At 37.0% G+C, this 20099-nt stretch overlaps 1 protein-coding gene across 1 annotated transcript; it reads right to left on the minus strand.

The window, feature by feature from the left end:
• Nucleotides 1–1988: 1988 nt before the first annotated feature.
• entpd2b (ectonucleoside triphosphate diphosphohydrolase 2b) lies at nt 1989–15822 on the minus strand. Its single transcript, XM_072662213.1, has 9 exons — nt 15706–15822; nt 8800–8917; nt 7975–8125; nt 7689–7848; nt 5842–6069; nt 4722–4991; nt 3650–3769; nt 3217–3351; nt 1989–2187 (listed from the first exon to the last, which is right to left on the minus strand). Exons 1-9 carry the CDS (start codon nt 15820–15822, stop codon nt 1999–2001), a joined length of 1488 nt encoding a protein of 495 aa, XP_072518314.1. The 3' UTR covers nt 1989–1998.
• Between the last annotated feature and the right edge of the window lie 4277 nt (nt 15823–20099).

Here is a 20099-nt window from a genome sequence, read left to right on the forward strand (position 1 = left end):
ATGAATATATAATATGTGGATCATACATTTATTTTGATTAATAAGTAAATATGGCAGATATGTCATATAACAAATATGTACCACGATTAAGGTTTCCAACATATATGTATTTACTTATTTACTATTTATATATATATATATATACAGCATGCCAGTATATAGATTTTTAATATATTTGGTTTACTTATATCCATTATTTGTCTCATATTACAAATTTTGCAACATAAGACATATATTTTAAACATAAACGGAAAAAAGGAAAAACTGATATATATATATATATAATAGTAAATAAGTAAAAACCTAAATTATAGTACATATATGATATGTGATAATATGATCATATATCATATATGTACTATAATTTAGGTTTCCTACACATATGTATTTACTTATTTACTATTATATTATTGTATTTACTTATACTATTATATGCCTATCTATCTATCTATCTATCTATCTATATATATATATATGTATATATATAGTAAATAAGTAAATACATATGTGTACTAAACCTAAAGGTTTTTACTTGTTTACTATTATATATATATATATATATATATATATATATATATATATATATATATATATATATATATATAGATAGATAGATAGATAGATAGGCATATAATAGTATAAGTAAATACAATAATATAATAGTAAATAAGTAAATACATATGTGTAGGAAACCTAAATTATAGTACATATATGATATATGATACTATATATGTATGTATATGTACTATAATTTAGGTTTTTACTTATTTACTATTATATATATATATCAGTATTTCCTTGTATATGTTTAAAATATATGTCTTATGTTGAGACAAATGGTGGATATAAGTAAACTTCAAATATATTAAAAATCTATATACTGGCATACTGTATATGAGATATGAGATATCCATGGCACAACTCCCCTAGAACTGAGAAGGTTAAGTGCCTTGATCAAGGGCCAAACAGTGGTCCTGATTATCAAATCCACAACCATGTGATCAATAACGCAGTGCTCAAACCACTGAGGCACCACTGTGCCCATTAACACACCACCTATATCAGTGAGTCTTTATTATGTGTGCTAAATCACCGGCAAAGTGTCGCTCCTGCTAGCTCCTGTCCCGCAAACAACCTTCAGGGGAACAGTGAGGGGACGGTGCTTATGCCTGTGGGGGAAGAGGTGGGGTGTAATTTCTAAAATACACTGAACCCTAAACAGGGAAGAAACATGAGGTAAACACAGTAAGCTTTGTGCAGCAGGGGGGTTCAACCCACAGGCCTTGTGGTATGGGTACAGCAAATTTCCCACCCTCCCACCCTTACCTAAGAGTCCAGTGTGTTGACAATGTGGCCGACCAGGTATGCTAACTGTTCAGTTAGGAGGAAAATTTTGCCAGTGCATTTAACCAAGCTGTCCCAAGCCTACTCCTTTACATTTAGGCCATGGCCTCTCTGTCAGTCCCACTCCGGGCCGGAACGCTGCTACTGCTGCTACTGCACTATATGGAGGTTTGGTGGAGGAGCTGCAGGAGGAGAACCTCTCTCCAGAACTGCTGCTGTGTAACGCTGCAGAACCCATAGAGTCATATAGAGTCACACCGCCTCAGCCCACATGCTTCTCTACCTTCCTTCAGATCAAGCTTCTGGATGCATGTCTACAGCTGTCAATGTGAGTGTGATTTGTATTTACAGCAGTGATGCTATAGTGAATTAACCTCCCAAACTGTAGGGGGAGTTCAGGAGCAAAATGACAAAATCTTTTCTTGCATTTAAATACATTTTTAATGTTTAAGGACTTTTATTTTGTATTATTCTTTAGCTTCAGATAAAATACAAAGCCTGAATGTCATCTTTTATTTCTTACATTTTTAATTCAACTTCATTACAGGGAAGCTCTTCCTGAGCAGCATTTTTCAGGGACATATTTTCAGGCCTTTTCCCTGATGAGGTCACAAACTCAATCCTATTCCGCCCCCTACTGGTCATTGCTAGGCATTACTCCCTCGTCCGGTAGCGATGAGCCATGAAGATCACTGTGATGATCATTAGGCATATTTGGATGATCAGGAGGATGGTCCAGGCCCAAGGTTGCAGGCCTCTCCTCATCCTCTCGCTCTCCTGAGGCAGCAGATTGCTCAGACTCAGCATGTAGCCCAAGGCCCAGCCCACAGAGGCATCCCCAGCCTGCGGCACATCACATATACACATACACACACATCACACACACTGAGGATGATAAGGTACGGTGTATTACCTATATTCATTATCTAGCTTATGATTTTTTTCCCACTTCCTGCCCACTTTAATAGAAACCCTGCCCCTATAGGTCCACTTTGCAGGTGTATATATACACACATATAGACAGGCTGTAGCTTCATCTGTTGCTGAACAATTGATCAGCCTGCTCTACTGCCTCTCTGTGTATTGTGAGCAAAAGTAATTAATATAAGCACATTAAATATATATATTAGTTTTATTTATAATTTTTTAGTGTGTTAAAATTCAGTAAAGAACCTGGCGATACGCATCGCATTGTGATACTGAGTCATTGCATTTGGGCGTGGCCAAAGACCATAGTGTGAAGGAAGTAGCTGAATCTGCAGGTGTATGGAAGCATACGGTCATAAGGGTCTACCAGCAGTGGCAGAAATCCCCGCCTACAGGAGATTCTCCTCATTCTGGAACCATAGTGAGCAAAGGCCTCTTGCGTATTGCTCTCCACCATATGGTCCATATGCAAGGACCTGTGCTGACTTCTAGAAGCCTGCCGGTGGGCCCTGTCTGTCTGCAGACTGGGATTTCTGCCACTGCTGGTAGACCCGTATGACCGTATGCTTCCATACACCTGCAGATTCAGCTGCTTCCTTCACACTGTGGTCTTTGGTGTGTTGTTGGGTTTTTAGACACATGGAAAGCTCCACCATCCAAAAATATCCAGCCAAGACTGGGTCTGTGGCCAGAAGATGTCCACTGATGAACGGCTAAAGCAGAAAAGGCCACACCTCCTAAACCTGGCAGTAAGCTACTGAGGCAACTCAGGTGTGCTGGAGCTGGAAAACCAACACACTGCACAGAGATCTGCCCCTCCAGGACCATCTCTTGGGTAGAGGATGGCAACAGACAGATGGCCTGTAGTTGAAAGGGTTGGTGCATAGAACGTCTGTATTTATGAAGTGATTAATTCATTCATAATTCCTGTGAACCAGAGCTCACCTTTTTCTGAAAGCTCACTCTGGAGAGGGACTGCTCATCGAAGCCGTATCCCCTCAGCATGAGGACCTGGATGTACACAGTAAGTGCACAGTACTCTCTCAGATACAGCTTCTCGTCGTCCACTCTGCCAGACATCTGACAAAGGGAGGCACAGACCAATGCATGCTTAATTTAATATAGAATATAAAATACATTAGAAATACCAGGACCAGTGCTGACCATCATCTTTAAAATATAATTTATTATTTATAATAATATTTAATATATTTATTATATTAATATAAAAAAGACCCAATTATTTTTTAGATTTTTTTATTGTTGTGCAAACTATGTTTTTTCTGTCTTAAAAATATGCAATATTTAAAATATAAAAATGAAAACAATAATAAATATATACATTTCAATATAAAAATAAAGGAATACACAGTTGTACCTCCGTAATGGTCATGTTACACACTGCCTGGGCAGCTTGCTGAAGCAGTTTTGGGGTGCTGATGGTGATGCCTGTGCTCCTCTGCACAAAACTGTGTGTGAAGAAGAAGACTGAGAAGGCCTGAAAGAGAAACGCATGAAAGGACAGACATAAACAGAGAATCCAGGAGAATCCAGGAGAATCCAGGAGAATTTGAGTGAAGACCAATAATGACAGTAAAAGTACAAAGACAAGGACAAATTCAACAGTCTTCACCGTCCAGCCACCTGTCTATCTTCTCTCCCATTTCTTCCTGGTCTGGGTCACTGGATGCAAAGCAGGAATACTCCCGGGACAGAGCACCAGCACATCACAGCGGCTTACACACACACAGTCCCTCACACCTACACTCTTAAACATAAAGGTGCTTCAGACGGTGTTCTCCAGTGAAGGCTCTTTTACAAACATGGTTCTTTATAGAACAAAAAGGGGTTCTGTCATTCAAAGAACCATTTAAAGCACCTTTTCTATAGTGTGGGAACAATTTAACATGGTCAATTCAACTATGTGAATAATAATAATTACAAAATATTATTATTATTATTATTATTAATAATAATAATAATAATAATAATAATAACAGCAACAGCAATTATTTTTATTGTTACAATTATTTATTTTTATTTTTTAATTTATTTTATTAATTTTATATTTTATTTATTTTTATTTTTTTATTGTTTAATTGTTGTATTTTGCTTTTAATGCTTAATTAACTATTTATTTAATTATATAATTTATTTCATTATTAATTCTAGTTATTTATGTATTTTTTCTTCTTCTTTTTCTCATTTGTAATGTTTATTTATTTAATTATCTTTATTGTTATTATTATTATTATTATTTCATTATTATGATTATTATTATTATGATTATTATTATTAATATTATGATTATGATTATGATTATTAATATTATTATCATCATTATTATTATTATCACTGTTGTTGAAACCATATATATGCCCTATTTAACTCCAGTCAGTTATTTCCCACACTGCACTGTGCTTTACAGCTGATACCTCACAGCCACGTACCATGAAGCTGCCTGTGATGCTGGGCTGGAAGACGTGGTCAAAGGAGCAGTGGGAGAACGGACAGTCCTGCCAGGAGAAGATCTCAGATATGTTCCCCAGACAGAGGTGGTAGTCCCCTGTGCCCTGAAGCGTCACTGAGGCCTGAGGCCTGTAGGACGGGGGGCGCTGGGATTTAGTGCACGGTGACTCAAACACTTGCTCCAGCTTCAGTGTCTCGTTGTGGTCGGATGGGTAGCAGGGATGATACACTGTGTTCGGGGTGCCCTGAGACTGGGGGGCGACCACCATCATGACCAAGATCAAGACCATAAACATCAAAGAGAGTATTACTAAATTATCCCAATACCAACACAATCAATTATATATTTACATATATTATAATATATATCTAATATATGTATATATTATACATATATTTATATATTATATATAATATATAAATATATATAATTTATATATGCATTTATGCATTTATATATATATATATATATATATATATATACATATGCATAGATATATTATAATTAATATATAAATATATTCTTTAAAAATACATATATTTCTATGTAAGTATAATTATACAAATATATAATACACACACACATATATACATATATTATTATTGTTATTATTAATAATAATAATAATAATAATACAAATCAATTGTGTTCGTTGAATTTTTCCTTTTTTCTCCCAAATTTGGTACTGTCAGTCGCCAGCCGCCACCTCTTTTCCAACTCACCTGGCAGCCGACACGCTCAGAAGAAGGCATCCTCAGCTCCACCGCACCACCTAACAGTTGCCTGTGATCACTTTAAGAGAGAGCGCCATCTACCCACCTGGACAGAGCATGACCAACTGTGCTGACTCTGCCTGCCGATGGCGATGCAGCATGACTCGGGACTCAAACTCGTAGTGCATTAGACCTGAGTAGTCTATTGCACTAACCACTAAGGCCGGCTCCTGAGCTATGCCGCTTTGCCATCAGCAGCCAGAGTCTGAGTGAGCACAAGCTGATACGGTGGAGCTGGGGAGCTGGGAGCATGAAGGCTGGAGACTGGATATTGTGGATATAGTGGATATTAAACTAATATTAAATTGGACTATTCTGGCGCCGTACTGTGATCAGGAGGGCCAGGAGTCTCCGCAGGAACTCCTCTTTTCCGTAGCACAGATAACTGTGGGTGTAAAGAGAGTAGTCCCGTCCGTAGAGACGCAGAGTCATCTGGTCCTTCTTGTCCTCCACCTCATCCGGGGTTAGAAAGGTGATCTGAGTGGACGCCCCCCCTAAATCCAGTGCCCCCACTGTCTTTCTGCTGGGGTTCGTCCAGTGGCCCACGAAACTGTACTGAAGAGATGAAGAGGCAGGTGTGTATTTCAAACGGCCACCAGAGGGCTGCACTGAACAAACGTGGAAGTACAAGGTAGGGGTTTCCAATAAAGTGGCCAGTGAGTGGAAGAAGCACAATGTAGGGGTTTCTAATAAAGTGGCCAGTGAGTGGACGTACACAGTAGTTGTTTCTAATATATTGGCCAGTGTGTGGAACTACACAGTAGGTGTTTCTAATATATTGGCCAGTGTGTGGAACTACACAGTAGGTGTTTCTAATATATTGGCCAGTAGGTGGAAGTTTGAGGCAGGTGTTTCTAATAAAGTGGCAAGTGAGTGTCAACACAAAGTAGGTGTTTCCAATAAAGTGGCCAGTGAGGGGAAGTACAAGTTATGTGTTTCTAATATATTGACCAATGTGTAGAGCTACACGGTAGGTGTTTCTAATATATTGGCCAGTGAGTGGCAATACAAGGTAGGGGTTTCTAATAAAGTGGCCAGTGAGTAACAATAGAAGGTAGTTGTTTCCAATGAAGTGGCCAGTGTGTGGAAATACACAGTAGGTGTTTCTAATATATTGGCCAGTAAGTGGAAGTTTGAGGCAGGTGTTTCTAATAAAGTGGCCAGTGAGTGGAAGTACAAGGTAGGTGTTTCCAATAAAGTGGCCAATGAATGGACGTACACAGTAGGTGTTTCTAATATATTGGCCAGTAAGTCAAAGCTTGAGGCAGGTGTTTCTAATAAAGTGGACTGTGAGTGGAAGAACAAGGTTGGTGTTTCTAATAAAGTGGCCAATGAGTGGAAGAACAAGGTTGGTGTTTCTAATAAAGTGGCCAATGAGTGGAAGAACAAGGTTGGTGTTTCTAATAAAGTGGCCAGTGAGTAGCAACACAAGGTTGGGGTTTCTAATAAAGTGGCCAGTGAGTAGCAACAAAAGGTTGGGGTTTCTAATAAAGTGGCCAGTGAGTAGCAACACAAGGTTGGGGTTTCTAATAAAGTGGCCAGTGAGTAGCAATACAAGTTAGGGGTTTCTAATAAAGTGGCCAATGAGTGGAAGAACAAGGTTGGTGTTTCTAATAAAGTGGCCAGTGAGTAGCAACACAAGGTTGGGGTTTCTAATAAAGTGGCCAGTGAGTAGCAACACAAGGTTGGGGTTTCTAATAAAGTGGTCAATGAGTAGCAACACAAGGTTGAGGTTTCTAATAAAGTGGCCAATAAGTAGCAACAAAAGGTTGGTGTTTCTAATAAAGTGGCCAGTGAGTAGCAACACAAGGTTGGGGTTTCTAATAAAGTGGCCAATGAGTAGCAACACAAGGTTGAGGTTTCTAATAAAGTGGCCAATAAGTAGCAACAAAAAGTTGGTGTTTCTAATAAAGTGGCCAGTGAGTAGCAACACAAGGTTGGGGTTTCTAATAAAGTGGCCAATGAGTAGCAACACAAGGTTGAGGTTTCTAATAAAGTGGCCAATAAGTAGCAACAAAAGGTTGGTGTTTCTAATAAAGCGGCCAGTGAGTAGCAATACAAGGTTGGTGTTTCTGATAAAGTGGCCAGTAAGTGGAAGTTTGAGGCAGGTGTTTCTAATAAAGTGGCCAGTACATGGAGGTACAAGATGGGTTAAGTTAGACGTGATATGATACCTTGATGAAATTTTCTAAGAGATAGTTTACTGTGACCCAGCCGTACACTCCCTCCTCTTGACCACTCAGTATGGTTGCACCTCTGAAGCTGAACGGGAAGGATTTGATCGTTTCTTCCACTTCTTCAAGAACCCGCTTCGACTTCTCAGGGCTGGACGTGCTGAAAACAGAGGCAAAAGCATAGCCATGCTTCACAAGGGAGAAGAATCCTCTCTCTCTCTCACACACACACACACACACACACACACACACACACACACACACACACACACACACTCACACATACTTCAGAAGTCTCATCCCAGCAGTAGCTCCCAGATACACAGGGGTGAGGTGATGGCATGGTTGGGGAATGTCCTGCACCGCCTGCTTCAGACAAGCTTCCAGACTGCTGCCCGCACCACCTTGCTGGTCAGCATAGCTTGATATGCCCCGTCCTGAAGACCACAATACAGATTTTTATGAAAAGTCCAGCATTCGCGGCGCCCGTACTGCTTAAAATGAGACTGTTGGTTTGAGGTTTGTATGAAAGTAAAATTTTAGATCACACAAAAACTCAAAACTCAGAAGTAATTGCCAAAGAATTTGAATACTTTAAAACTGTTTATTTGACATTCTGACCAATGAAGACTTTTATTTTGTATAATTTTGAATACATCCAGATTTTTTTGCTTACAGCAAGTTTTATAAACAAACGAAAATGTGTTAACCCCTGATTCTCTGAGTTGTGTTTAAAATTGTATTCTAATAAATAAAAACTTGGAAATCTGTATGTATTTTTCTGGTGCATGCATTACTTTATATTATTATTATTATTATTATTATTATTATTATTATTATTATTATTAACACAGTAATATAATTAATAATAATTTAAGATAATACAATCATTTCATTATCTCTCTGGTCTTCGGAAGATCTCAAAATGTCAAACATGTATCTAATATGACAGAACTGCCTTTAGCGGGTTAAGTGAGAAGGACTGTTTTGCATATTTCCATTTCAAATTTAATCAAATTCTATCAAATAATTAAAATACAAAATAAAATTTAAAAAATGTGTAACTTTTAAATTTCAGACCAAAAAAAAAGAAGATCGCACTCCCTCTGACCTTTGACCTGACACTCTCCGTGCTGGGTGACCACGCCCGTGCCGTTCTGCTTGTCGGCCAGCCATTTGTAGATGTACATGGTTGTGTGGGAGGAGCCTGCGTCCATGACTATCCCATACTGCAGCAGGACAAAGAGGGAACAGAAGGTCCGTGAGGGTCTAGTCTCCTATGGTGGCGCTAGAACTTCCAGCAGAACCCTTCCAGCAGACTTTGGATTCAACCCTAAACCTCTGATCCAACTAATTACTGCCTTCAGAAGTCATTTGGGTTGAAGCTGAAACCTACAAATTGACAAAAGTATTGGGACACCTGCTCATTCATTGTTTCTTCTGAAATCAATGGTATTAAAAAGAGCTTCTCCTGCTTTTGTTGGAATAACCGTCTCTACTGTCCAGGGAGGATGAAGGCCTTGTTAGTGAGGAATGTTGGATGATGATCACCACCACACCTTATCCCAAATTCCCCAACTCCACCCAAAAGTACTGGATGGAGCTTCACCACCATCCATCATTCCAGAGAACACAGTTCTTCACTGTTCCACAGCTCAATGCTGGGGGGGCAATAGGAGGCAGCATGGTGCCAATAGGTTGATGTTGATCTGCTCCAGAGAGTCCTGATCTATTGCCAGAACTTCTTCTCTACAGGGGCTAGACAAGCTATGTGTGTGTGTGCATTTAAACATCTGTGTCAGCAATGGGTGCTTAAACTAGCTGGAATGGCACTCTGTAGTACTGTACGTGCCACAAAGCAGTTCTGCTCGGTTAAGGAATGTCCTTCTCATAGTTGATTTGGTCATAAATTAGAGCCATGAGTCTTTCTGGGGACCGAACCATTAGAAAACCTGTTGATGTGATTGGATGATTTTGCATCAGATACTTTGTTCTGGAGAGAAGAAAGGGTTGAGAGCTAGAGAGAGAGAGAGAGAGAGAGAGAGAGAGAGAGAGTAGATGGGACAAATGACATTACTGTTGTTTGTAGAATCGTCAGGAAGAGTCTTATTAAGACCAAGAAAGGTAGGCCGTCCTGCTTCCCGAGGTCATTAGACTAGATTAGACACATTGTTGTTACATTTATTCTTTCATTTTTTAAAATTATATTTAATAATTTTGGAGTGGTATTTAATTATATTAGATTATATTTAATTATATTATATGAACATTCCGAATTTAAAAAATAAAAATAAAAAAATATATTTTTTTGGACTTTTAAGCTTAATTTTTACAGGATCAGACAAATTTGAGACATTTCTTTTTCCTTTTTATGAGTTATGAAAACTCACCAGGCTGGGAAACACCTCCACCAATCCACTGGAAGGCAGATCCTATACAAAAGAGGGTAGTCTAGCCCCACTATTACCCAAAGCAGTGCTCATCCATCAAAAAGTCACTCCGAGGGCGCGGCAGGTATAAATACAGGAATCACAAAGAGCCCCAAAGGGACGTCCGGGACCTACAGGCCTCTCTTGCCTTGAGTAATGTCAATAATAATGGTTCTTCTATTGGGCAAACACTGAACAAGAATGATGTTCATGACAGGATAGTGAGGAAAAGAGGAGGCCACTGCTCTCCAAAATGAACTCTACCGCCCTCGTTTGCTCACGTTTGCTCAAGATCACACGGATAACCTCGAGGTCTGCCCGAATAACGTTCTTTGGACAGAGCCTCGTCCCAGCTGTTAAGCATGGGGGCGGCAGTATTGCGGTTTATTGCTGCTTAGGTGCTGAGGTTCCAGGAAAAGGGTTGGCATTACTGATGGATCAATGAATTGTGGATTGTACCAGACAGTTATAAAGAATGGCAGGGTAATTGTGCAGGAACTGAAGCTTAACTTGCTCATGCAGCAAGACAGCGACCCCAAGCACAGAAGAATATCTGGAAAGAAATGGTTGGTACTTCATTCCAGCCAACCAGAAGAAGAAGAGCTTAGCTGTGGTCTCTCCAATTGATTAAACAGGTGGGATAAGGATTGACACCCCTGGTCTATAGTCCATACACCAGCAAGGAGGAGCTGCATTGTAGGGATATACAAGTGTACTGAGTTATGTAGCTTTCCAGATGTTCTTCCTAAGTTCAGCCATGTCACTCCACGGCTGTGTTCTCTCTTCACTGTAGCTTCCTGTAGCTGCTGTAACCCGCATCAGATCCAAACCCCTGACTCTGGCCTACAAAGTCAAGAACGGACTAGCCAGCCCCTCCGTACTTGATGGCGATGGTGAAAAGCCTGATCTGCACCAAGAACCCTTCCAGCTTCAGGTCACGGAAGACGAGCGCCCAGACTTTTAACCGTCCTGCACCGAAGTGGTGGAACCACTGAGTCCAACGCTCCCTGTCCTCAAACCCAGACTGAAGACCCTCCTCTTCTGAGAGTACTCAGGCGAAGAGAAGAGTACTATGGTCTCCTTATTGACTTGTGTTTAGTAGAGTCTAAGATTAGAGGAGTTTTAGTCTATTTAAACTAGCTGAGGTTTTTCTTGGGTAAAAAGCAAAGCACTTTTGTAAGTTGCTCTGGAGAAGAGCGTCTGCTAAATGCCTTAAATGTAAATGTAACCCTGAGGTATTTATAAATGTATGGTCATTGCGAAACATAGGCTACAGCTGATTTACATGACATTGTCCATTCCCTGACTTACAGAGCCAATGTTGCTCCCAAAGGCTTTCCTATCCTTAGCAGCCCAATGTAACAGATGTGTTTACAGCATCACATAAGCATGTAGGCTCAGCAGCTGCAGACTATTCATCTATTCTTTGTAAAGGTTGCTGGTGTTTATCAGTGTCCTAAACTATGATAAGATTTAAAATGTACAATTTATTTGAACAATATTACCGCTCCCGCCAGGCACAGCCTTCCACTATCACTCGTACATTCCAGTGGTTTCACAACCGCAACCTCATGAAAAACAAGTTATATAATTGATTAAATAAACATGAGTTTGCAGTATAACATAACCTGCAACTTAAAACAGTTATAATAGACCTGTTTTAACATATTGCCAATACATTATGACCAGCTATGACAAGCATACCTTTAATATAAGGTGAAAATGGACGCATTATATCCTTTATATCCAAATTAGCGTAGTTCCGCAATGCACCTGCCTTTCATAGTAGAAACAACCAGGGCAGAATTCAACTGTATATATGAATAGTCATTTATAATCTATTTTTATAAACCACTCCTTAACCCTCATTCTGTGCATACATGCATTCTATTTACTCTATATATTTTTATATACCACTGCATGCACTATAATCCCCAAATTGTTATAGTCATTTCTATTTTGCATTTTATGTAAATAATACTGTATTTTGCACTTTTTGGATGCTAGCTGTATTTCATTGGTTTGTACCTGTACTCTGCACCATGACAATAAAGTTAAATCTAATCTAATTGAATCTTATCTAATACATATAATATAAACATATGGACTTTATATATGCACTTAGTTATGCAATACATATGGGGATACTATATATATATATATATGTACCCACATACTTTAAAACATATGATGCATTTTGCATATATATGGACAAAAGTATTAGGACACCTACACATTACACCTACACAAGCTTTTACAACGTTGTGTATTACGTATAAGTACCCCCATGCAGTATGCATCACATGCAATATGTCCACACATATATCGTGTCGCTTTCCAATGAACAACATGTATCTCCAAAATAGTGACTTTAGAAAAAGAGCATTTCTATTGGTCTATTCACCCACAATTACTTAGCAGCTACAGGGTTCAAACCATATATATATATGTGTGTATATATATATATATATATATATATATATATATATATATATATATATATATATATATGGACAAAAGTATTAGGACACCTTACACATTACACCTACACAAGCTTTTACAATGTTGTGTATTATGTGTAAATACAATATGCAATATGTCCACACATATATTGCGTTGCTGTCTCCAAAACAGTGATTTTTGAAATAGAGCATTTCTATTGTTCTATTTACCCAGAATTATTTAGCAGCTACAGCTATATATATATATATATATATATATATATATATATATATATATATATATATATATATATGCAAAAAGCACCATAGGTATTAACATATGTAAGTACCTATATGTAGTATACCCCATATGTATTACATAATTACGTTTATATATGTAATATATATCATACATCTTATATGTGAGTATCTATGTGCAGTATGTACTATATGTACTATATCCCACTATGCATGTCTATGGGTACATTCATTCATTCATGAAATTGTGTGTATGTATGGGCAATGGTGCCTCAGCGGTTAGAGCACTGAGCTATTGATGACAGGGTTGTTGGTTCGATACTTTGAACTAGGCCCTTCATGCTCCTTGGGTGCTGCTCTAGGCATATGTGCTCTTCATTGCATGGATGGGTTAAAGGCAGAGGTCCAACACTTATGGTGAATATGGCTGTCCTACCTGGGTTTCATATAGCTGCAGATGATCAGAACATGGTTGGAGAGGATTATTCTGGAGGAGTCTGGAGTATTATTTAAACCTCAGACGTTTAGTCTGGTCTGATCTTGATTGATGGTTGAAATGAGGGGTGAAGAAGATCACCATCATGGCCAGACCCAGAGAGCTCTCTGAGGCCTTCAGAAAGAGGGGTGGAGATTGAAAAGAGTCTGGGAGAGGGGTTTAGAAAGAACTGTTAGAAATCAGCCACAGCTAACTGCCAACACGGCCAGGTCAGGATGTCCTAGCAAGTCCAGCCCAAGATCAGAGCAGAGCACAGCAGAACCACAAGGTGAGTAAAGACGACTCCAACAACCCCAAAACGTCATCAAGGTATACAAGTCGCTTTCACCACAGTCGATGTTAAAGTACAGCAGCTGCTTCACAGCTTTTAGAATCTCACAAGAAAAAATATGCAAATGGATGAGCATATGAATCCAAAAAGGTGCAGTAGGTAGGCCTCAACATTAGCATAAACAACGGAAGGGACACAATGGTGAGAAAGGGATGTCCATTACCAAAACAATGGTACGGTTTAGTCGTTTCTGGAACCACTTGAGGAGAAATGCTAAAGGAGAAATTGCCTCTGAGTCACAGCTGTCTGGAAAATGATCAGCCAAAACAGAAGCCGAAGAAAAGTGTGCCATTAAATGACGCACAAGGTTAAATAGCCATTATTTACCCCCTTCAAAAGCCTGGGGTCTGCGAAAAACCCACTTATCTGGCTGAGATTGTAATGTTCCCCATGCAGTTTCACACAATAACACTTTCCATACTGCTCAACAATAGTAATATCTGTGTAGTTTGGGGTGATTTTGAGTTGCAGACAAATCAAATGACTTTGCAAGAGCAAGCAAAAGCACGTCAGGCCAGCAGATTTAAGTAATAAGTACTATTATATAATACATACGATATAGATGATATATATGCACTTAATCATGTAATACATATAGGGAAGTGTGAAGAGTGAACGCCGCAGTATGCAGCCAGCGTAGCCACACTCAGTACCACAGAAAAAGCTTTCAGTGGTGGCCTGGGGGGGAACGACTACACACTGTACACTGTACACTGTTCAAAAGCCCCTGGTTTGCCAGACTTAGAGGCCACATAGCGTTCATCAGTGTGCCTTAGTAGGCATGTGCAAGAGCTTTAGCAACCAGATACATTGTGAACTACAGAACTGCCTGAGATATATATATATATATATATATATATATATGGTTGCGTGTTCCAGCATTCACTTTTGCATTGCCACTTATCATACTGTCAGTTTTTTGTATCAGACAATTCATTTTAGTCAGTTAAGGATTAGAATAAATGAAATATATGAAGTAAATAACTGAATAAATAAATGAAATAAATGAAATAAACAAAAGCTAAGTGAGTGAAATGATCTTTCCTGGGCTTTTCGAGCACCTGGCACAATGCAAAAAATGACACGCCAGTTACACTGTAGTATTGACCAAATTCATCAGGTTGGCACAGCGCCAGCTGGACGTATTTGGTTAATATAAAATATTTTATTGACACAACTTCAACAATTCAAGTTGGCTAAATACAATTAAGCTTAGTAAGGGCAACCAAAAAATTTGCAAAAATGCATCTTGTTGCCACCTTCAAGATTTTGTTTTCACTGCAAATTTCCATACTGTACCGTACTCTTTACCTTTCTTTACTTACTAACTTTTCTTTACTTACATCTTTTCTTACTAGTGTTTTTTTAACTTAGCGTTACTTTTGTGTACTTAGTGTGTGTATATATATACACTATATATATATATATATATATATATATATATATATATATATATATATATATATATATATAGTGTATATATATTTATTATACTTATTTTGTTTCTCTCTTTTTATATTCATATTTATAAGAATTTATTTAATTGTACAATGTAACTGCTTGTTTCTGCTGTGCACATCTCTCAATAAACTCTTGAATCTTGAAATTGGGATTTCTTGGTATGCAGATAGAATCATTTTTGTACAACAAACACAAAATCAACAGGAGAACTACAGAAACTTTCAGGATAACAACCTTAATAAGAAAATAATCTGAATTATTAAACAAGCCAATCTGTTGGTCGAGTTAACGGGTTAAACAAATACATCTGCTTAAAAATGATGACCAGTGCAGCTAAGTGCAGTGCAGCTATGTCAAAAATCTTAAAGCATCCAGTTATCCTTAATAAATGTTTACTTTAAAGTTTTCTCAATGATTGAAGAAACAGCACGCTTCAGTTCCTCCGATGTTCTTCAGGTTTTTTGATGCCACCTTTGATTTAACTCATTTCATTGCAGTCACAGCACTTTACCACTTCTGCCTGAGTCTACTCTTCTTCATCTCACCTCTATCTAATTTGAATATGAAAAGATGGCAAAGAAGGCAAGAGGTTCTGTTTTACCATGTATTCAGGAGGCTCCTTCATCTCCTCCACAGGGACAGTGAGCAGGAGGAGAGCAACCACAGCGAAGACCAGCAGCGCGAGCGGGATCAGCGTTTTAAGCCATTTTGGATCCATTCTGTGTGTCTGCGCCTCTATCCCCAAGCCTAATGCTGATCTGCTCTCAGAGCTGGACAACACACCACCTCCCAGTAACTGTACTCACTTGCCTCTTGGATTGCAAAGGAAAAAAAAAAGAAACACTGCAGGCAGTAAAGTCTCCAGTGCTCGAACGTGGAGGCAAACCGGTCTGAATGTAAACTGTCTCAGTGCACAGTGATGACTGTGCACTCACTATCACAGTGTACGTCCCCAACCTGAGGTCCGTAAGCTGTATTGTGTAGGACCTACTATACGAGACAAGACGACTTGAGCTTGAACCTCCGGCAATGTCTTGCTTTTATCTCAGTAAATGTATAAATGTTCGACTTTAACATTTGCATTTGAGATGATTTGCATCTAATCCTGGGCCTCCCTTGGCTAAGCTGCTGCACAGAGAGGCCGAGAGAAACAGGGAGTGGTGAGAGCAGAGCTGTTAGAGGACTTGTTGTTCTGAGTTACCTTAGACGAGTGAGCACAGTGCCAGAGAATGGTGGAACGGTTACCTGCTTACCTGCAGAGCAATCCTGTACGGAAATCTGATATAGGGCAGTACATAGATTTCACATATGTTAGAATATTGTTATGAAAAAAGTATATGATTATGGAAAAATAATACAAAAGTATATCATTAATGAAAAAGTATATGATTAATGAAAAATAAAAATAAAAAAAAGTATATGATTCATAAAAATAATATAATTAATGAAAAAGTATATAATTAATGAAAAATAATAAAAAGTATATGATTAATGAAAAATAATAAAAAGTATATGATTCATGAAAAAGTATATGATTTAATAAAAAATATATAATTAATGAAAAATAATATGATTAATAAATATATATATATAAAATTAATGAAAAAGTATATGATTAATGAAAAATAATATGATTAATAAACAAATATATATTTAATGAAAAAAGTTTATGATTAATACAAAATATATAATTAATGAAAAAGAATATGATTAATGAAAAATAATATGATTCATGAAAAGTATATGATTCATGAAAAATATTATGATTAATAAAATATATATATAATTAATGAAAAAGTATATGATTCATGACAAATAATATGATTAATAAACACATATATATTTAATGAAAAAAATATATAATTAATAAAAAAGTATATGATTAATAAAAAATGATATGATTAATGAAAGTCAATGTAAAAATATTTTAGTTCAAGTCATTCTGGAGCGTCTTAACTTCTTAACGAAACAGCGATTAACTTCTTAACTAAACAGAGATACAAGGCTTTTGCGGGACAGTGACTATACGTATCATACATATTTGTCACATCTTTAAATATAGATGACATATATGCCAACATGTCTGAAATTGGCCGTTTTCAAATATGACACATATATTGTAGCCATATATAGCAATGTATACAAATATAAATGTATAACACAAAAGGTGAAACATGAGAAAATTGAGAGACAAGGCTCTTGTGGTGCTAGATTCACATTATGGCAAAAAGTGAAAAACAGTGAAAATGGAGATACAAGGTTTTTGTGTGACAACAGTGATTTACAGAATTGGCTTATATCTCTTAACTATGTCAACATATCTGAAGTTAGTTGTTTTCAAATATAGGTCATATATTTCACATATATATAGCAATACATACAAACATAAATGTAGAACACACACTTAATAAAAAATCACACATATTGTATAAAGATTATATTCCATCTAATTTTGGAGCATTTCTATTGGTCCCTTCGACATGAAATTCTGATACAATCTAAAAAAAAGTGAAAAAAAAAACTCAATTAGAGATACAAGGTTTTTGCATATAGTAAGCATATAGTATGCATATAGTCTCCATAGTAAATATGGAGAGTATGTGTGTATTAGGGGTTTCATATTCTATATTGAACATATATTTGTCACATATTAAAATATATATGACATATATGCCAACAAATTTCAAATTTCATGTTTTCAAATATGGGGTATATATTTCAGCTATATATCTATGACACACTTAACAATGGGGAAACAATCTTCTTAACTTTATTACATTTAACTTCTTAACTAAACAGCAAAACGGTGACGGTCTTGTCATACAAAAACCTTGTATCTCCAAAAAGGCAACTTTACAAAAGAAGAAAAAATCTTCATGACTTTCAATGGAAGTCATTGTAAAATGATTTTATTCTAAATCATTTTGGAACATTTCTATTGGTCCATTCATCATAAAATGAATCTAACACAATGTAAAAACTGAAAAACAGCAAAAAATAAAGAAACCTACAGCAACGATATATTACATAAATATATTTTCCCTCCCAATCAGAAATACATGCATGATACATACATTATGTATGCGTCCACTACATGTAACCTACAAAACTGTATACAATACATATGTATTGTACACACCGAATATTTTGAAATATTGCCGATTATGTTTGATAAATGTCCATATATCAGATTTTCATATGGGATAACACACTGTGCTGGGCTGAGTTTGCAGTTTGGTGGTGGGTGGTGTGATGAAGTGTACTGTGTTGTGGTTAACCTCCAAATAGCCACATCTTTTGAGGCCATGGTTGGGCCTGGGTTTATCTATTTAGGTGGAAAATAATATTTAAAAAACGTTTTTGAAGAGAATTAATTTGCTGTTTCCTGAGAGTGCTGCCATTGCAGGCCAATCCCCCAAACCCCCAACTGTGTTATTTTTGCATTTAGCAACCATTGCTCTCTCCCATTGCCTTATATCTTCAGTTCTTTATCACTTACAAAGAGAGAACCTGTAAAAGTGAGATCCTGTCCCTGATAGGGCAAAAGATGATAGTTCCTGGTTCAGCTGAGGTTGTCTTCTTATTCATTCTTAAAGGACTTCCACCTTAAATGACTAGTTCAGCAAAAAAATCTATTAGCTTAATTGATTACTGATCCCAGATGTAGTCAATCAGCCAAGAAATGTTTGGGATCATACAAGGGGAGATGCTAGGCTAATGTTGCTAACAAACACTGGAGATGAACTGTCACCAAACTCATTTCCACAATTACACATCAAAATCTCAATTTACAGGTTTAAATAAAACTGGCATGGATAGTTACTTAAAATGGACACATGTAGCACAGCTATAGCCTGAAGTTGTGACACTGTAAGTGTGGAACATTTGTAAAATGTATCCTGAAATTTGACTGAATGCTAAAGAAATACTGATCACTTTTTAGACTTTACTTCTTACTTCTTTAGATTATTCTTAAAGATTATTCTCATTTGTCCCTTTTTGGACTAGCAATCTCACATTTACTTCACCTTGAGTTCACTCTCGATTTTTTTCAGGCCAAACTTCACAAATGGACTCATCTTAGCTGCTTGTCTCGACTTACTGAGATGATATCAAGTATATTCAACCTTCAATCTTCAATTTTACAATCAAAGAGGTCCCCGGATTAGTACCACTATTTTCCCATCATCAACTCTCTATGTAAAACGCAGAAGACACGAGTAGGTTCAGTGGGTTTGGATAGTTAATAAAGTGCCTATATTTGTGTTCTTCTGGTCTGGACGACACCTTTTCTCTACAATGTCAGGCCATACCCCACTTTGAATTACTTTATATCTTAGTCCTGAAATATGCAGAAAAATCATTTAAATTCGATGGAAAACTTAAGGTCTTTACATTTCTACAAAGTACAATGAATTAAACCAAAAATATAATATACAAACATTACTATTTATAGGCAGTGTGTTGAAGGGAAATTAACATTTGTGTTATTTCATAAACCATGGACAACATTTCTCCTAAATTCCAAAAAAAAAAAATGCTATTTAGAGCATTTATTTATTGGCAGAAATGACAATGGCTCAAAAACAGCTGCTCAAATAATGCAAAGAAATTATTATCATAATTATAATATAAAGAAGTTATTATTCAGATTTAATCACAGTATTAATATCTGAACTTTGAGAGCATTCAGAAATCACTATGGTGAAATAATAACCTCGACGGCCAATCACAGCTCTCATGTCTCAGCCGGCTCTCCACTAGTCTTTCACATTGCTGTTGGGACTTTATGCCATTCATAGTCTGTAAATTCAGCTAACTCAGCTTTATTTGATGAAATGCCTGGAATACAACATCTGCCAGACTTAAGAAAAAAATATTAAGCGGTCTCTTCATTTAAATATATATAAAAGATATATATATATATTTTTTGTTTGTTTGTTTGTTTGTTTGTTTTGTTTTGTTTTGTTTTTTTGTTGTTGTTTTTTTCTTTTA

Source organism: Salminus brasiliensis, chromosome 18 (genome assembly GCF_030463535.1).
Source record: "Salminus brasiliensis chromosome 18, fSalBra1.hap2, whole genome shotgun sequence".
NCBI classification, from domain to species: Eukaryota; Metazoa; Chordata; class Actinopteri; order Characiformes; family Bryconidae; genus Salminus; species Salminus brasiliensis.

Excerpts from the sequence above, each read along its gene's own strand:
- entpd2b (XM_072662213.1), bottom strand. The coding sequence starts at position 15,822 with ATGGATCCAAAATGGCTTAAAACGCTGATCCCGCTCGCGCTGCTGGTC. Across the intron at positions 8,918-15,705 it reads AGGAGCCTCCTGAATACATG|TATGGGATAGTCATGGACGC; the intron begins GTAAAACAGAAC and ends GTCCTGCTGCAG. Across the intron at positions 6,070-7,688 it reads TCTTAGAAAATTTCATCAAG|TACAGTTTCGTGGGCCACTG; the intron begins GTATCATATCAC and ends TCATCTCTTCAG.